The 18,466-nt window shown below is 41.5% G+C and overlaps 1 protein-coding gene across 3 annotated transcripts in view; it reads left to right on the top strand.

The window, feature by feature from the left end:
- The window catches only part of ANO4 (anoctamin 4), a 405,605-nt gene that overhangs the window by 307,173 nt on the left and 79,966 nt on the right, over positions 1-18,466 (top strand). For all 3 annotated transcript variants that reach the window (XM_012664002.1, XM_012664004.1, XM_012664001.1), the window contains 2 exons: positions 603-647; positions 10,434-10,565. In XM_012664002.1, coding sequence (XP_012519456.1) covers positions 603-647; positions 10,434-10,565 — 177 coding nt within the window. The remainder of the gene's footprint in view (positions 1-602; positions 648-10,433; positions 10,566-18,466) is intronic.

Genomic DNA, 18,466 nt, shown 5'->3' with positions numbered 1-18,466 from the left:
AGTTCCTTAGTTTTACCTGCTTAATTTACTATAACTAGGGCCAATGGTTATGCAAGTTTCCCCAGTGTGATTTATTTACAGCTGGGTGTTGATGCTAAATTAGTGTCCGTCCCATACTGGTTGTACAATATATATATTTGTAATGTTACCCCATCTTATCATGAGAAAAGTGTTCTGTAAACTTAAAATGCTATATAAATATTAGTTAAAATGATAGTGTGCCCATTCAATTATGTATGTTGCCCCCTAACCCATCTCTGCATTTCCTTGGGGGAAAAGCTGACTTCAGCTGAATCTGTACAAGTACAAATCACTGCAAATAATCACTCTGCACACACTTTGTAGGCAAGGCGCAACCATCACAAATTATGGTAACGAGGAGAGGAAGAAATATCAATGAAAACTATCTCATAAGATTTCATGATGCAAAAATGCATGCCCTGTGTTCCCACTGCATTTCTCACTGTTAATCTCTTTTTAGTTTTTTCTTCTTCACCTCTTACAGGCTTCTATCTTCAATCTCCTTTCCTTCCTTGCTAGTTCAAACTGTAACTGACGATGGGTTTTCTTCTCGACTGGCTTCATTTTTGCTGTTCTTCCAGGAGAAAAATCTATTACCTGCCCCGCCGGTACAAGTTCATGAGCAGGTTAGTGTCATATTCTGTCAGGATAGCGTTTGCCTGTCTGTTGGCCTGCGTACTCCAACAATGACAAGGAGCTACAAGCTAGGGAAGATGGACCTTTGTCACGTGGGAAAACTGGCTGCCATGCACATAGCTATTTCAGGTTAGCCTGGGGAAAAAAAAGCAGAGATGAAAATGTCCCTCTCAGAGTCTTTCTTGTGACTTCTTCACACTTGGGAGGATGCCATTCCCCTGCAGGCCTCTTAGGGCTGCTGTATTTTTAGCCCATTCTATTAGATAAATTGTCAAAAATCCCATCCGTTCAGAGCACCTTTGGTTTGGATGTTGTTTTTTTTTTTACACAAATTCCTCCCGCCATTATATGTAATTTGAAAGCTCAAAATACAGATAGTCTCCTCTCAAAAAGCTATTGGCTACTTGGCTCCCATAGGTGGGGCCCTCCTGTGTTAGTAATATTTTGTTAATAAAATATGCAGACATTAACCTCACTCAGGAGCCCTTCCTACTCTCCTTTCTACAATAATAATAATAATAATAATCCTACTGGGTGAAGATTGCATTTACTGTACTTTGTATCCTCCCAAAGCTTGTTTTTCCTTGTTGTTTTTTGAGAAGCTGGGGGATAAGGGGAATGTGTCAATGATGATGTCCTCTAATTGGGTTCTGTTGTGATCAATGGCAAATCTAATTTTAAAATCTTAATTAGTCTTATATTTCCATTCACCCTGAGCTGAGTTGATGGTTAAACTGGGAAATCATTGAATTTCTCTGAAAATCCTCTAGTTAGTTCAGTTGTATGAGATTTAGAATTCAGGTTCCCTCTGTGTATATGCTATGCAGAGTGATAAGTAAAAGAGTAATTGATATATTTTGGTGGGTTTACTGAAATGCACATGCACTCAACAAAGTATGGCGTGAGAATTGTCATACAAAGAAACTAAGATGTTGTTTCTCTAAGTTTCCCAGTGCAGCAACTTATCAGCAGTGCCTCTTTCATTAGGCAGTCGACATGGCATTTGGATTAAAAAAACTTTACCCTGTATTGGTAGTTCTCAAACTTTAGCCAGCATTAGCATCCCCTGGAGGGCTTATTAAAACACAGATGTCTAGGCCCAACCCCAGAATTTCTGAGTCAGTAGATCTTCAATGGGGCTAGAGAATTTTCACTTCTAACAGGTTCCCAGCTGCAGCCAGTGCTGCGGGTCCTGGGACCATGATTTGAAAACCACTGGTCTGCACAAATCCATCTCCACCTTCCCATTAAATTAAGGATTTTACTGACCATAGATGGAAAGAACAAAAACTCAAATCAAGGAAAACCTGAAGGAAACATAACAAGGTGAAGAGAAGCTTTTCCCAACTTTGATGGCACAGTGGAAAAATCATTTGTACCTGATATTGTTTCAATCTGCTGAATGAAATATATTCCAGATTCTAAAAGGAATGTTGGGTGGGGAGAAGTCTTATTCTTGTCCAAATTTTTCAATTCAGTAAAGTTACTGCGTATGGGACAAAGCACATCCTTTGGGACCGTAAAAACCTATGTTGTTCCTGGATGGCTTTGGGCAAGTTACTCCGCGTATGTGAGCCTGAGTTTTCCTCATTTATAAAATGAGGATACTAATTTCTACCCTGAAGGATTGATGTGAGGTTTAGTGCCTAGTGTGTAGTAGATGTTCATAAATGTTATCAGTTAGTGATTATTATGTGTAATATTTATAAGAACTTTATATCTTTGCATACCTCCTGTTCCCTTTTTGCTTTTGAACTTATCATCTCTTCTAGTCTCCTTTATTCTGTCCTTTAGTGACTAGTCCACTAACTGTTCTGATTTTACCTGCCAAGTAGTCATTTTCCCTGTTTATATTCCCTATCCTAGCCTTGCCTCCCTTATTTGAAGCCTCACCTAACTTAAAACCTAAGGATCCTTCTGGATGTTTCACCCGCTTATCTAATCAGTCTCTCAAGCTCTGCAGGTGCAGATGAATATTTCTAGAGTCCATACATTACTCTTCATTCTCACTGCCATTGCCTTAGCTGAGCTCTCATCACCTCTGGCCTATTTTACATCAATTTATCTTTCTTCCTCTGTTTTGATGCCCTTCCAAACTAGAAGAGAGTCATCTTCCTAAGTAGCAAATCTGAGCGTGTCATATGGTGGCTACCCTAGAGTGATCAAAATAAAGTTGAAAGCCTCAGCTTAAACACAGACCTTTAGAGACTGCCTTCACCCATCTCTCCCCTCCCACGACTCTCTGCTCCATCCATATTGGACTACTCGTGGTTCCCAAACACATTATGCTCACTTGGGTTTAGGTGCCTTTGCGTATGGTGGTCCTTCTGGAAGATCCTTTCCCGTCTTGTTCACCAAGGTAATGCCTACTGAGTCTTCAAAACTCAGTCCGCATGTTTGGGTCTTTTGACCAGGTTAAATGATGCTTCTTTTCTGTTTTTCCATTGGCACTGTATGGCCCCATCGCTGTGTGCTGTAATCTGTGATGTAGATGTCTATCTCCCCACCTGGATGGTATTTGAAGGCAATGATGGCTCATTCAATTCCGTATTTCCAGCACCTAGCACATAGTAGGTGGAATGAGTGAACAAATGAATCTACACACACACATGTGAGGATTAGAGTGGGAAGAAAGATAGTCGTAAAGAAAAGAAGCTTAGAAGAACCAGGTCTGCCCAAAGTGTCAGACACAGACTTGGGAATGAAACATTCTGCTCAAACCCAAGAGGGGAGAATAAGTAATAAGCACTTGAAAGAAAATGCTGAAAAAGGAACTATAGAATCTCAAGATTGCATGGGATATTAAATGTCATCAACTCCAACCACTCATCAGATATTTAAACCTCTGCTATCTGGTCAGCCAGTCCATGTCTGACCATTTCTGGAGACAGGGAATCCCATGACCCCTCTGTGGGAGCTCTGACTATTGGAAAGTTCTGCCTTAAAATATGCCATAATCTTTGTCTCTTTAAGCTTTCTCTCTTTGATTGTAGTTCTGTCCCCTGGATAGAAATAAAAAAATCTACAGAACAAAAAGACAAAGTATGAGAGAATGATTGTGAAATTACAGGCAAAAGGGCTTAGCACTTAGAGGCTATTTGGAAATTGAGAGGTGGGGATAGAGAGGTTCCCACACCTAAGGGATTGGGAAAATATTGTTGGAGGTAAAAGAAGAATGAGTATCCAGAAGAGATACAGGTGTGGTGAGGAAGATGATGATTTTTCTTTTAACGATTCTGTATTATAACTTACAGTAGGGCTTTGAGGTGTCCTGGAGGCCTCTGGAACTGGTGACAATGCTAGAGAATGCAATTTGGGAGTCAGGGGCATAGGACTCCTGACCTTAGCCAGGGGAGTGTGTGGAAGTTCCCCGGGAAGAGTGAAGAGAAGAGGGCTTATTGCAGATTTTCTGAGAAATTGCCACTAAGTGTCTTCTCTTCATTGCTATTCCAAACCGAAGGGCATGTGTTCAACTTGCCATCCAGTGGTACCCCAGTAATGAAACTCTGACTTCCAATATTCTAAAATTCTCCTGTCCTACCAAATATGGATATTTAATTTAGCTTTTTGTTTCATCCATATACATGATATTGAATTTCATCAATCCATGAAAGCATCCCTGAAATAAATCTATAGCCTAAGAATAAGAGAAATGAATTAAAAATTGTAACATTTCTGAGCAAGCAGAGAAATAAAGCATTTTTTCCACAAATATCTTTACTTTTAAAAGTCACCTGACTCCCATAAAGCACACTCATGTAGTTCAGACATGTATTTCTGGAATTAATGCTCTTTTTATCCGTATGCTTGGTCTATTAAATGCCACTTTAACTCTTATCTTTGGTCAGGCTTATAGGAATTATAAATTACCTATCCAATAAAAAAAGGAAATTTATCATCTGCCTTTTTTTTGCTTTCATAAAATATTACAAAGATAGTCTGTAAAAGATGTGATTACAAAGTAACAAATCTGATTCTTGTGGGTGGCTTGCAGCTGAAGTCTCATTTCTACTTATTCCTTACCCCGCACCCCGCCATACATATTCTGCCTGACTTTATCCTTTGCAATGCTTGACAGGGTGAATGCTGGACTCAATTGCGTTATATATTCAGTGTAGCCACAGTCTTATCAGATGAGCATATAGGCAAAATGACAAAATACCTTGTATATTTCCATCCTTGTTTTAAAAAATTAATGCATGTAAATGTTTCACAGCCTTTGGACTCTTTGTAAAGTATGTAGGCTGTGCCCCAAATAACAGCCTTGTGACCTAAAAGAATCACATTAGCTTCCTAAGATCACTAATTCCTATCCAGGTAGAAGCTGAAAATACAGGGCATTTGGCTCTAAGAGAAGGAAAAAGAAATCCAAGCCTCCTGTTGTCTGGTATCAGTCCAGGAGGGCTTTATTTACTGCAATGTAGGGCTGTGTGCTGCCTCCATTTAGAAGAAGAAGAAAAAAAAGCTCATCTGAATTTTCCCTTTAGGCATATTGTCCCTGAAAATGTAATCTGTTAGAAACATGATGCTATTATTATAATATTCTGATCTAGGGAAAAGCATGTGTCTTTGAAATAGGCCTGTTTCGTTTAATTCAGTCTGATTAAGTTGTCCTTAGTGCAAATTCCCTCTGGGATTGTTAGTGGCTCGAGAGAAAGGACCTGTCTTCCGCTTCCGCAGGGTATACCCACAGCATCCCCACTGGGACTCTGCACATGGTAGGTGATAAAGCCTCCTAACAGGTTAGCATGCTGGGAGTGAGGTCCTTTGCATGTGGCCTTTTCTTTAATCATCACCTCTCCCACCTCTCCCATCACCTGTCCTCCCTGGGTAGGATCATCTCCCCTTTACAGCTGAGGGAACCAAGGGCCAAAGACATTAAACAGAACCTTTCCAAGATCCCCCCTTGGGAGGCCGCGGCAGAGGTGGCAAGCCTGTCCCTTCTGCTTGTGCGACATTGCCAGCTCCTCCCAGGTACCTGGAGCCCCATTGCCACGAACCAGTATTTTTGGGGGAATCTAAATTTACCATCAAAACAACTTTCAATTCAAGTAACTCATCTGGTAGTACAGATATTAACTTGACAAGTCAAGGCCAGAAATGCCCAAGTGGATGATCCATCTTCCCTGTATTGATTTGCTTGTGTAGTCTGTAAGAGGCCTTTTGCTCAGTAAATGGCAGAAATGGAAGAAAGCGACAACATATCCAACTAAAATCAATGCTAAATCATTAAGCCAATGTTTTCTCTTTTCTTTTCCCTGTTAGTGGAGACTTTATTAAGTAAACTCCACTCCCATACTGAAGAGAAAAATGGGATACCTTCTGGTTAGTTGGTTTCCTGATTTTAATATAGCTAAGTAAATTTCAAGATTGCCCATTTAGGGATGTTTATTAGACTCAACATGGGAGCACAGATCTCAGTATACAAGGGAATATCATAGCTTTTGAATTTCTGTTGGGAAGAGAACTCTACATAAAAGTTCATTGTCGTTGTTTTCTTCATCCTAGAAACTACCACTTCATTAAATCCTTTGTATAATACACCCAAGGCATTGCACAAGTTCTTGATACTCATCATCTTATTTATTCCTCACCATTGCCACACGCAATTTGTACTGTTAGCTCAGAGAGGTTTAGCTATTTGCCCAGCAAGATCTCTGTGACTGGCATGTGAACTTGCTTCCAGCTGACTCCAGAGTCCATCATTGTATATACTGATGGTTATCTTTTAGGTGTTGCAAAAAGGAAAGCTCTTCATTAACTCATGTTTGTTTAGAGTGATATAACCAAAATATTATCACCCGAATCACCAACATGTAGTATCTAAAGAGCTTCTGATTGATCATCATTGTACAGAGGAGCTTAGTAAGGCTCAGCGAGGGTAAAATGCTTGTCCCAGGCCACAGTAAGTGTGTGATGGCAGAATCAAGAATTCAACTTGAGCCTCATGCTTTCCAGTCTAGTGGCTCTTTGCACTGTGTTTCTCCTTTGCATGGTGGAAGCGGATCCTTAGCGAAGTCTGAGTGTGGCACAGTTCGGAGACAGCAGTGTATTTGTGGAAGGGCAGCCTAGGGGAGCTCTCACTCCTTATCCCACCACAGAGAAACAGACTCTTGTTCCCGGAGCCACCTAACTGGGAGGTGGGAACAGCATGTGGACGGCAGCCTTAGCACAACAGGAGCCTGGCTAACTGTGGCCAGCTCTTGAGGGAAGGATCAGACCAAGATTGTTTTTAGAGATGTATGAGTTTCCTATTGCTGCCATAATACATTGTTGCAAACTTAGCTGCATAAAACAAAACAAACGTATTGCGTCACATTCTGTAAGTCAGAAGTCCTGGGGAAGGGGGACTCCGCTGGCTTCTCTGCTTGAGGTCTCCCAAGGCTGATATTAAGGTATTGGTGGACCTGGGCTGTTATCTGGAGACTGGGGAGAATGCGCTTCCAGGCTTGTTCAGGTTGCTGGCACAACTCAGTTCATGCAACTGTAGGATTGAGGTGTCCGTTTCTTTACCAGCTGTAGGCTGAAAGCCCCTCTCAGCTGCCTGTATTCCCTGGATCCCAGAACTTTGCATCTTCAAAGCCAGCAATGGCTGATCAAGCCCTTCTCATACCATGAATCTCTCTGATTCTCCTTGTGCTGCATCTCTCCTGTCTCCAACCGGAGAACGTTCTCTGCTTTTAAAGGTTTCATGTAGTTAACTTGGGCCCATCTGAGTAATTCAGGGTGCTCTCCCTATCTGAAGGTCTGAACCTTACTTAGATCTTCAAAGTTTCATTTGCCATGTAACGTGACATAGTCACAGGTTCTGGGGCTCAGGGTATGGACATCTTTAGGGGCGATTCTGCCAACTGGAAGAAGACAGAAACCGCTGACCACATTTGAGTGTTTGTTCCTGTCGTTGTGAAGAGCACACAACATGGACAGGCATGTGTGATGGAACCTGGGCGACCCTGGCTTCAGCTACCTGCTTCTGCTCAGGCTTCCCAAAGGTGGCAGTCTACACCCTCCACCCCCCATGTCCAGCCGGTGTCTCAGGGCTTTTATTTTTTAATGTCTTTCTTCCACCCTGGTGTTTAAAAAGCCCAGTTCCTCCGCTTTCCATCACTTTTACATTAGTCCCGTGGGGTCCTCAAGAAATCACTAATAATACTTGCTATCTGCCCGGAAGCTTCTCCAAAGCATTTCCTACTCACTATGTTTTATGAGCCTCCTAACCAGCCTGTGAGGTCAGTAAGATAATGATGATGGTGATGACTATCATTACTATTACCCCCGTTTTATAACCCTGGAAAAGAAGGCTCAGAAATGTGAGTGGCTTGTGGAAGTTCTCACAGTCGATGGGCAACACAGCCAGGTTTTAGGCGCCTTGATTACAAATCCCAGCTGCCTTCCGTCATGCCAAACAGCCTCCTCTCACTCCCTTCTCACTTCCTCTTACCCGTCCTCATTTTCCAATTAATTAATCATTTGCATTACTCTCTTCTACTCTCTCTTCACCATTGCCACATTTCATTTAGATTGTGATGCCACAAGCTGGCTGCTGAAAGCTGCCATTCCACTCCCATAGAGTATTTATGCCTGATTTTTTTCACAGCTTTATTTGTGTCCACGCTGAGCACTGTCCCCAGATGGATTTAATTCATAGTCATTTCACGCAGAGCCTAGATTCTGTGGGAATGTGAATTTTGCAAAGTGTGATCCAATTAGTGCTGCAAACCAGCGATGTGTGGGAGGTAAAATCTCTATTATATTATTGGCCTTTGGGCCAATGTCCTCTTTCTCAAATGAGTTTTAAGACAATAAGATGAAATAAAGACAAGAGCCACAGGGAAGGCCACTAGCCTAGGAAGTCTAATTTGTAAGTCCATTTAAGGACTAAGTCATTGAACATAGACAAATGATAGATGTTGGTGAAGCACAAATAAATTTGAATTGAAAAGCAAAAAAGACATAAATGTTAAAAGACAAGCTGGTTGCTCAAACTCTTATTTTTGAAACAAAAAAGAAAGTAATAATAGGCAGCACTTACTGTATATCAAACACTATTTTGAAGACTTTATGTATATATTAATCAGTTCATCATCACAACTCTATGAATCCTGTATCATCATCATGCCCATTTTACAGATAAGAAAATTGAGGTACAGCAAAGTTCAATAACTTGCCCAAGGTCATGCTATTAATATCTACAGAGCAAAGATTTGAATCTAGGCACTCCAGCCCCATAGTTCAGGTTTTTAGTCATGTGTCATGCTGCTTCTCTGAAGCCCATTGACTCACTATATTTTACGTCTACTTCTGTGTGTGTGTGTGTGTGTGTGTGTGTGTGTGTGTGTGTGTGTTGGGAGGAATTTCTCTTCGGGAGGAGGAATCTAGAGCAGCTGCGAGATTCTATCCAGTTTGGATGTTCAGGGTTCTGAAAAAGGACAGTGATCACTAGACAGAGCTGGTGTCCTGGTGAGGCTGGAATAATGCTGAGAACAAAGCAAAGGAGCAGTTTACCATTATTTTTCAGTTTGGAATTGATTGGTTATATAAAAAATATTGCCTTCAGCTGGGAGTTTTACTGTGCTGGTTAATTTTATGTGTCAACTTGGCTAGGCTAAGGGATGCCCAGATAGCTGGTAAAACATCACTCCCGGGTGTGTCTGCTGAGGGCCCTTCCAGAAGAGATTAGCATTTGAATTGGTGGGCTGAGTAGAGAACATTACTCTCACCAATGTGGGCAGGCACCATCCAATCCACTGAGGGTCTGAATAGAACAAAAAGCTGGAAGAAGGGTAAGTTTGCTTCTGTTTGAGCTGGGATATCCATCTTCTCCTGCCCTTGGGCATCAGCACTCCTGGTTCTCTGGCCCATGATTTTCACCACTGACTCCTAAGATTTTGGAGGCTGAGAAGTCCCATGATCTGCAATTCGTAAGCAGGAGGCCTAGGAAAGCTGAAGACACAAGTCCTATTCTGCATGTGAAGGCCCGAGAACCAGGAGCGCCAATGATCAAGAGCAGGAGAAGATGAATGTCCCAGCTCAAGCAGAGAGCAAATTCGTCCTTCCTTCACCTTTTCATGAAGCCAGCTGGGAAACCATGGCTTGAAAACCACTTTTAGGACACTGTTGTTGTTTTCCTTGACTTGGCCTCATTGTGTACATTAGCTAGAGTGAGACGTGTGTGTCGTGATGCCCCAGCACCATGACAACTGTGGAGTCAGCTTGAAAAGAAAGCAGTGAAAGCCAGAGATCCCACTGCCTGCTGAGAAGCTGCTCGGGGAAGGTGTGAGAGGCAGGAAGCCAATGTGGCATTGAGCTCTCTGTGCACACTCAACCCTCTGGAATATGCTGTCAGTGCCCCGTCCCCGTAGTGAACTACAGCTGGCTTCTCTGACCTCAGAGCTTTTCCAAACACAATATGAGTTTCTAGAATCAACAGAATGTAAGAAGTTCAGGTCCCTGCTGCTTCCCTTAAAGGACCGTCAGCTTCCTTTTCAGAGCCTTCCAGCCTTGTTCTGACTACTTGGCCAATTACTGGCATGTGAGTGGACATCTAACTCACAACTGCTATTTAGTAAATGATAACATTGAGGTCACTTGGTAAAATCAAAACAACACTGGGATTCCAGTTCTCTTCTTTCTATCTGCAAAACAAATATCCTGAGTGCAATGAGAGTGCCTGGAATGTGTGGTATATAATTATGGCTCTGTGGAGAGGTCCCTCCTGTGTTCTGGGGTGATGCTGACATGCTGTACCCTTTGGTTTTGCCTTCCATGTACCACAGGATCGATAAACAAATAAGCAGGTTTCGGAGATGGTTACCTAAGAAGCCAATGAGGCTGGACAAGGAGACACTGCCAGACCTGGAGGAGAACGACTGCTACACTGCCCCTTTCAGCCAGCAAAGGATCCATCAGTGAGTGTTTCGGGTCAAAGCCCCTGTCTTACTAAGGACGTGTGGCTGTGATAGAGCCTTACCCTGCACACCTTTGATTCCTTGGTGCGTGGAAGGAACGGCATAGTGCCCTTCTCCCCTAAAAGTCCTGTGAGTGCTCATATTCCTTTTATTTTAGTCAGGGGGAGCTAACTTCTATAACAAACAATCCCCACGTCTCATGGCTTAAAATGACACAATGCTTGTTCATCTGCATGTTGGGTGAATGAGTTGCCTCAGGTTGATGAAAGACCCAGGCTCCTTCAGTCTTGTGGCTCTGCCGACCTCCCGTGTGCAGAGCCCCCTGCAGGCTCATCTGCATCTAGCCAGCAGATGGGGGAAGTGGTCTACACCTATTCCTATTGAAAAGAGGGTTTGTAGTTTCCTGGTTTTTATTTATCTCAGTTCACTTCTCGTTTTCCCTTTCTCCAGCAATTCACTAAGTTGCCTTAGGAAAAGCTGCGTCACTGGGCAGCCCACTTGCTGACTCATCTATCAGACTATCTCAGAACAGTAATTTGTCACTTTTGACATATGGGTAGGGAAAAAAAAGTTGGCTAAGTAACCGAGCCTGTGAGGAATCGCAAAAGTGGTAAGAGAATTTACTCTGAAACTTCTGAGATGACAAGAAATGATGGCCGGACGGCAGGGCAGGCAGAAAGAGAGAAAAGCGTGCCACAGACTGTAAACTAGGAGAGAAATACAGCCTCTCACAGAGGGCAGAGATCAGGCCAGCCCTGCCTCACTCACAACCAGCCTTCAGGAATTCCTGGCCCTCCCTGTTCCAGCCGTAACGGCAGCCTCAGTAAAAGTGAGTTACCTGAGGGAAGGAAAGGGATAACAGATTTTCAAAAAAATATTTGGCTAATTTTGTGAAAAATTAAACCAAATGGCAGTTGTCAAGAAGTTTCAGGGTGTGCAAGGTGGGGGCATCTTCCAGCAACAGAATATCAGTTAAAGTCTGTGGACCTCTAGGGGGTAAAGGAGAGAAGAAAAAAAAATCAAAGATCAGATGTTCCGCATCAAAATGTATAATACTCAGTAAGATCAATCTAATGCAAGGGGAGCAGCTCAGTAAGCCTCTAAAATAGCCAAACCTTGGATCCTCACAGGTTTTTATTTATCTCAGTTCACTTCTGAGATAATATACCAACCCAGCCATGTTATGCAAACATTTGAAAGGGTCATTGAAGAAAATATAAAACTCACAGCCCAGCCTCAAAAACTTAGTTCAGTCCTCTACAGAAAAATATGAACTGGGAGGAACATAATGTTAATTCAGAGATCATGATCAGTGTGTTTTTTCTTAAGAAAAAAAGACATATAAAAGCTGACATGTTCCCAGTCTTAATTTAAACCCTCATCGTGTCTATGTTGTTCATCTTGGAAGTTTTTTAGGCAACTGATTATTTCTTGCATTCTTCTGGAGTCTGGTTTACATGCAGATTTTCCCTGTGTTTCTTACCTGCTTGAAAGAGTTCCCAGCACAGTACAGAACTAGGTAACAAAAATTTTGGATAATAGATGGATGGATACATGTATAGGTTGATGGATGGATGGATATATGGATGAATGTGCAGGTAGATAAATGAATGGAGGAATAAGGGAAGTTCATGGTGTGCACTCTGGGGTTTTGTTTCACTTTAAAGGGATATAGGTGAATTGAAAAGCAATCAATGAAGTATACGGTGTGTGCTCTGGGGTTTTGTTTCACTTCAAAGGGATATAGGTATATGGAAGAGGAACGTTTCCCACCTCTTCGTGCTGGTTATGTTCCATGATGTTCTTGGTTTAGAAGAATACTTCTCAGCATGTTTCTCAAAGTCAGAAGCACCTGAACACCCATTAGGATTTCTGGGGAAGAGAACCAGGAGTCATATTTTTATAAGTAATTTAAAATATATAATAAATGAAGGGTGATCACACACAGGATAGGGATATTTAGCCATCTCTCTCACATATTTGAAAATCCTTTTCTTGACATGTTTGGGTATTGATTTGCCAAATAATTGATTTGTTCAGCAGTCACTAATTGAGTGTTCACTTCTTGCCAGACAATATTTGGATTCAGAGGCTATAAAGATAAATAATACACAGTTTTGACCCCAGCCTAGTAAATATGCAGACTATTTGAAATAATTGTAAACAGTATAATGGGTGGGACTTAAAGAGAGAATTCTCAGTTCTCTGTATTTGGAGGGAGGTTGGTAAGTCATGAGGGTTGATCATAAAGAAGAAAATGCTTGACAGGGGTCTTGAAGGATAAGACTTGCCCCACATAGGTAAGGGGAGAATGGTATCCCAAGAAGACAGAGAAATGTGTGTGTAAAAGAACAAAGGCATAAAACAGGATGGAGTGTTTGAGGAACCACAAGTAGCTTTCTGTGGCTAGGAATATAGGGTGTAAATGTTATTGTTGGAAAAAAAGAGAGTGATCAGTGGAAGATGAGATTTCAAGACAGAGGACCAAGGAAGAAAAAGTAGAGGGATGGCTGGAATAAAGGAAACTGAAGGGCCAGATCTCAGGAGACCAAGAGAATAGAGGCAGTTATATCTTACAAGTAGGAGATGAAAAATTAAATAAATATCTTGAATGTTATCAGTGGGAATTCTTTCTCTTCGAAAATTGTCATGCCCCATGGGTAACATCCTTTTGATGAATGTGTAAAAGTATGACTTGAAAAATGTTTGCTGTCAAGTTGGAAACAATTGTTTGGTACAGTCAGAAAAAAAATTCCCTAAGGATGCTTTGAGAGTGATATTAATGGATTTAAATTAGTCAGAAGTAGCTGGTTAATAAGCTCTGGGAGTTATAACATAATATCCTAGCTTTCCAAATACAGTCTAATATCCTACGTGACTTCTTAGTTTTGCAGAATGCTTCATATTGTGTTTGTCTTGGAATAAAAGAGAATAATAGAAATTTAAAGGTGTTGGGTGGGAGGTGGAGTAGATGGGAAGGGCATGAATAGTGTAGGAAAAAGAGAAGAGAGAACTGAAGGTTTAATAAATAATGATCAAAGTGGGAAAGAGCCTTAAAAATACCTTGCTCTTAGGATAAAACCCAGACTCCTAAATTGACTCATTAACTCTTGCTTTCATGAGCTGTTTACACCTTCTTAAGTCACCTTCGAACTCTTTATCTCCTGTCTACAAAAGCTCTTCCTTCTGCCTGGAGTGCCTTTTCCTTAGGAGCCCTTCTTTCAGATTTCATCAGAGACATCTCCTCCAGAAAACCTTCCATGATTTCCCACCTCCACTCCCAATTCTGGTGGAGTTTCATTCTTCTGTGTTTTGGTAATATTTTTCTTGTCCTTAATTAATAGCACCATCCATTTTAATTGCTTTCTGCTAGACTATAAGCTCCTTGAAAGACTATGGCTGTCTCCCCCACTTTTGAACCCCATAGAAGGTGCCTAATAATGATTTGTTCAATGAATAGATTGAAACAAAAATAGGAAAATGATTCAAGCAAATAATAAAGATGATTTGAAGTTAGCTGACTGCACACTCAAACCCAATTTGAGACGTCTTCTCCTCAAATGTAGCCCACCTTCCCTGTTCCCTGTCTCAGTAAACAGCACTGGTGTTTGTCTGCTTGCTGAAACTGGGGTCTGGAAGCTATTCTAGGCACCTCTCTCATCTCTACTTCCCATATGTTATACATCTCCAAGGGCTGATGGTTTTGCATCCTACATGTCTCTTTATTCCAGCAACTTCTTCCCATCTTCGCTAACATTATTTCACTTCTGAAACCCAGAAATAATGTAACAGGTCTCCCTGGTTCTACTCTCACCCACTTCTAATTCATTCTCTCAAGTGCATACAGAACGATGTTTTCAAAATGCGCCTCTGATCATGTCAATTCACCCTGTTTAATAATCTTAGAATAAACACCAAAATTATTGCTATGACTGACAAGCCTTCAAATGGCCTCGCCATGCTGCCAACCCCTCTCCAGCCTTGTCTGCCTTTCCTGCCTCCCACTCTGCACTTGTTATGACCTAGGCACGTACAACCTTTCTCAGTTCTTTGTTTTTTTTTTTAATTTGTTTTTATTTGTATAAATTTATGGAGTATAAATGTAATTTTGTTATATGCATAGATTGTGTAGTGAGGAAGTCAGGGCTTTTGGGGCATCCATCACCAAGATAACATACATTGTACTATTAAGTAATTTCTCATCATCCACCCCCATTCAATCCCTCTGAGTCTCTATCATTCCAAACTTTCTCAGTCCGTTGCATGTACCCTGCCCCAGGGCATTTGCACATTCTGTTTTCGCTCCTGAAATTCTCTTCCCAGTCCTTACCCCTTAACCTAGTTTGCTCTTACTCATCCTTCAGAACTCAGCTGCAAAGACTTCCCACCTGTAATCCTCCCCCAACTCCATCCTTCCCCACCAGTCCTTCCAAAGATCAGATCTCTTTGTTCTGTACTCTTTTAGCACATGTTTCCTATATAACATTTTTCACATTTGAAATTTTCTAATTATAAGTGATTGATGCCTATCTCTCCAGGTAGACTGTCTACTCTATGGAGGCATGGGCCATATTTGGTTTTGCTAATGATTGTATCTCCAATACCCAACACAATGCCTAGCATACGGTAGTGCACGATACTTGTCTAATAATGAATGGAGTAAAAATAAAAGTAATAGCACAGATAATCTAATCATAAATCTTTGTACTTTGAACTGTATTGTACAAAAAAGTTAAAATTGAGAATCAATTATAAAACAAATATCCTAGCATTCTATTTCAAAATATATCTATGCTTAAGAAGAAATAAAAGCAAACCTGTGGGTGTACATGTCTATAAGTCAACTTATAAATGCTGTTTGGTCATTTTATATGGTATTACCAAAGGTGGGCCTACGGGTAGGAAAACTCTTACTATATGCCAGACACTAAGAAATTTAATTCTCATAATGACCCCAAGAGGGTGGGGGTATTATTATTATTATTATCTTACAGATGAGGAAAGTGAGGCACAGAAAGAGGTTAAAGAACACCTACACTAAGCCACTCACCTTAAGAAGCCCCAAATATCAATGGTTTAACACTGTAGAAGTTTATTGGCTATTCACATCACTATCTAGTGTGGTAAACCGGGGAGAAGGAGGCACAATGTCTCTGTTCCATATAGTCATGCAGGTACCTAGGCTTCCTCTATCTGGTAATTCTGCCCTCCCCTAGATCCCTTACAGACAAGGGAAAAGAAAGATGAGTGTCTTTTTTTAAGGAAAGTTTTATGGGCCAGGCTTAAAAGTGTTGTACATCACTTTCACCCACATTTTATAGACCAGAGCTCAGCCATGTAATCACCACTAAACAAGAAATGCTGGAATAACTAGTCTACCTGTGTGCCCAGGAGAGAACAGGAAGCAGGTTTGCTGAACAAATAGGCAGTCCGTCTGAGTGATGAAGCAGGAATCCAAGTTCAGACAGGGAAGCTCCAGATCTCACACTCTAAACATTATGCATTACTTCAGCATTTCTCAACCTCAGGACTGTCGACATTGGAGGTTGAATAACTCTTTGTTGTGGAAGCTGTCCTGTGCGTTGTAGGATGTTTAGCAGCATCCTTGGCCTCTACCCACTGGATGCTAGTAGCATCCGCCTCCCCCTTAGTGGTGACAATCAAAAATGTTTCCAGACATTGCCACATTTCCCCAGGTGGTGGTGGCAGGGTGGGTGCACAATCACAGCCCTCCCCCCAACCTTGAGAACCATCGCTCTGTTATCTTTCATCACACGACACCCTTCAGGCAGGACCACACACTCGGAAATCTGTGATAAATTAAACTCTAGTTAAATCTGATGACTATGACAGACAAGGTCATTTAAGAATTTATTTATTCCTCTTCACCTCCCTGCCCGTGAATGTTTCCCTGCTTAAGTAGCACTGCCCTTCATTCTTAAAATGGCATCGGCAGTAACACCCTTGAGGCAATTACTTTCTAAGGTCAGTATCCATAATAAAAGTTTTCTGCTTTATTAGACAGTTTTCTGCTTTATATAGACAGAAAAAAGGAAATATGGGAAAGAGTCATGTCACTTTTTATAATAGATAGGTAGTACATTCTTTCAAGAAATAGATCAATTTTGAATTGCCTTTCAGAAAAATGTGCTAGATACATGCAGATAGAAAAATGTTCTTCCCTGCATTTTCATTATTTTTATCATTATATTTTATTTATTTTTATAAAAACCCATAAAAAGTGAGATGAAATTAAATATTGGCCACTTCCTAACAGAAGAATCTGAAATTTATGCTATGTTGCATGTGCATATGTTTAAATACATATTCATTCATCCACTTGCTTCAAGCCGGTTGTTCTGGGTGCTTGGGAATCAATAGTGAACAAACAGGCAAAGATTCCTGCCCTACTGGAGCTTACATTTTAGCTGGGGACAACCAGCGATAAAGCATAAACCAGTGCTTGTCAACCAGGGGTGATTTCGCAACGTCCGGAAACATTTTGGATTGTGAACTCAGGAGTGAGGATCGCTACTGGCATCTAGTGGGTCGATGTGGGTGGCCAGGGCTGCTGCTGAACATCCTACAGTGTGCACAGGACAGCCCCCCCAGCAAAGAATCATCCAGCCCCACCAGTCAACAGTGCTAAGGTAAACATTTGTTAAAAAGTCAATTTAAAAACGTGCAAAGGTGATAAACACTATGGGAACAGAGAAAAAGAGGAGTGGGGAGGGTTGGCATGGGGGTGGGGGTGCAGGTTGTATTCCTGAAAGACAGTGTTTATATTCTTCAGGCTAGGCTTCCTATAGAAGTTGTGGTTGGAGAAAGACTTGCAGGAATTGAGAAGCGGAGGAGAGAGTTCCAGGTGAGGGGAACAGCCAGAGCAAAGGCCCTAACCTGGGAGCATCTCTGGGTGCGTTTGGAGAAGTAAGAATATGATAGCTAACATCTATATGGTGCTTACTATGTTCCAGGTAATTCACAGTTATAAATCATTTGGTCCTATGAGTAAGGTATGGTCATTATCCCCATTTTTACAGAGGAGGAAACTGAGGCACAAAATGGTTAAGTAACTTACCCAAGGTCACACAATTGATAAGTGGCCAGGCATTCTGCCCCAGTCTTATCCTGTTACCATTACACATTGGGTTTCTAGGGCTGCTGTAACAAATTACCACCAACTGAGTTGCTTAAAACAACAAAACTTATCATCTTACAGTTCTCTCAGTTAGGGCCCAACACGGGTCACACTGGGCTAAAATCAAGGTAAGTCAGGGCTGCCTTCCCTTTTGGAGTCTCTGGAGAGAATCTATCTTCTTTGCCTTTTCTAACGTCTAGAAACTGCTACATTCCTTGGCCCGTGGCCTCTTCCTTCATCTTTAAAGCCAGCAGTGGTGGTTGAGTCCTTCTCACATCACATCACTCTGACCTTGCTTCTGTCATCATATCTTCTCTGACTCTTCTGCTTTGCTCTTCCATTTGCAGGGACCCTTGTGATTACCTGGGACCCACCCCGATAATCCAGGTAATGTTTCTATCTTAAGGTCAGCTGATTAGCAACCTTAATTCCATCTGCAACACGAATTCCCCCTTTGCCGTATAGCGTAACCTATTCACAGGTTCTAGGGATGAGGATGTGGATATCTGTGGGGCCATTATTCTGCCTTGCACAGCTGTATAAATTTGCCAGCCAGAAAGTGCCAAGGGTCTGGAACAGAAGACAGGTGAATTTTGATGGGAGAAAAGAGAAAGAAGGCAAGAAGGGAGGAAGGGATAGAGGGATGGAGGGAAGAAGATGGCAATAGTTTTGGGGACATTAAATGCAATGACATATGTGAAAGCCCAGTACCTGGCACATAGAAAGCCCTTAACAAATGCTATTATTATTATTATTATTATTA

Source organism: Propithecus coquereli, unplaced genomic scaffold (assembly GCF_000956105.1).
Source record: "Propithecus coquereli isolate 6110/MARCELLA unplaced genomic scaffold, Pcoq_1.0 Scaffold85, whole genome shotgun sequence".
Classification (NCBI taxonomy): domain Eukaryota; kingdom Metazoa; phylum Chordata; class Mammalia; order Primates; family Indriidae; genus Propithecus; species Propithecus coquereli.
This window is presented reverse-complemented; position numbering and strand designations above follow the sequence as displayed.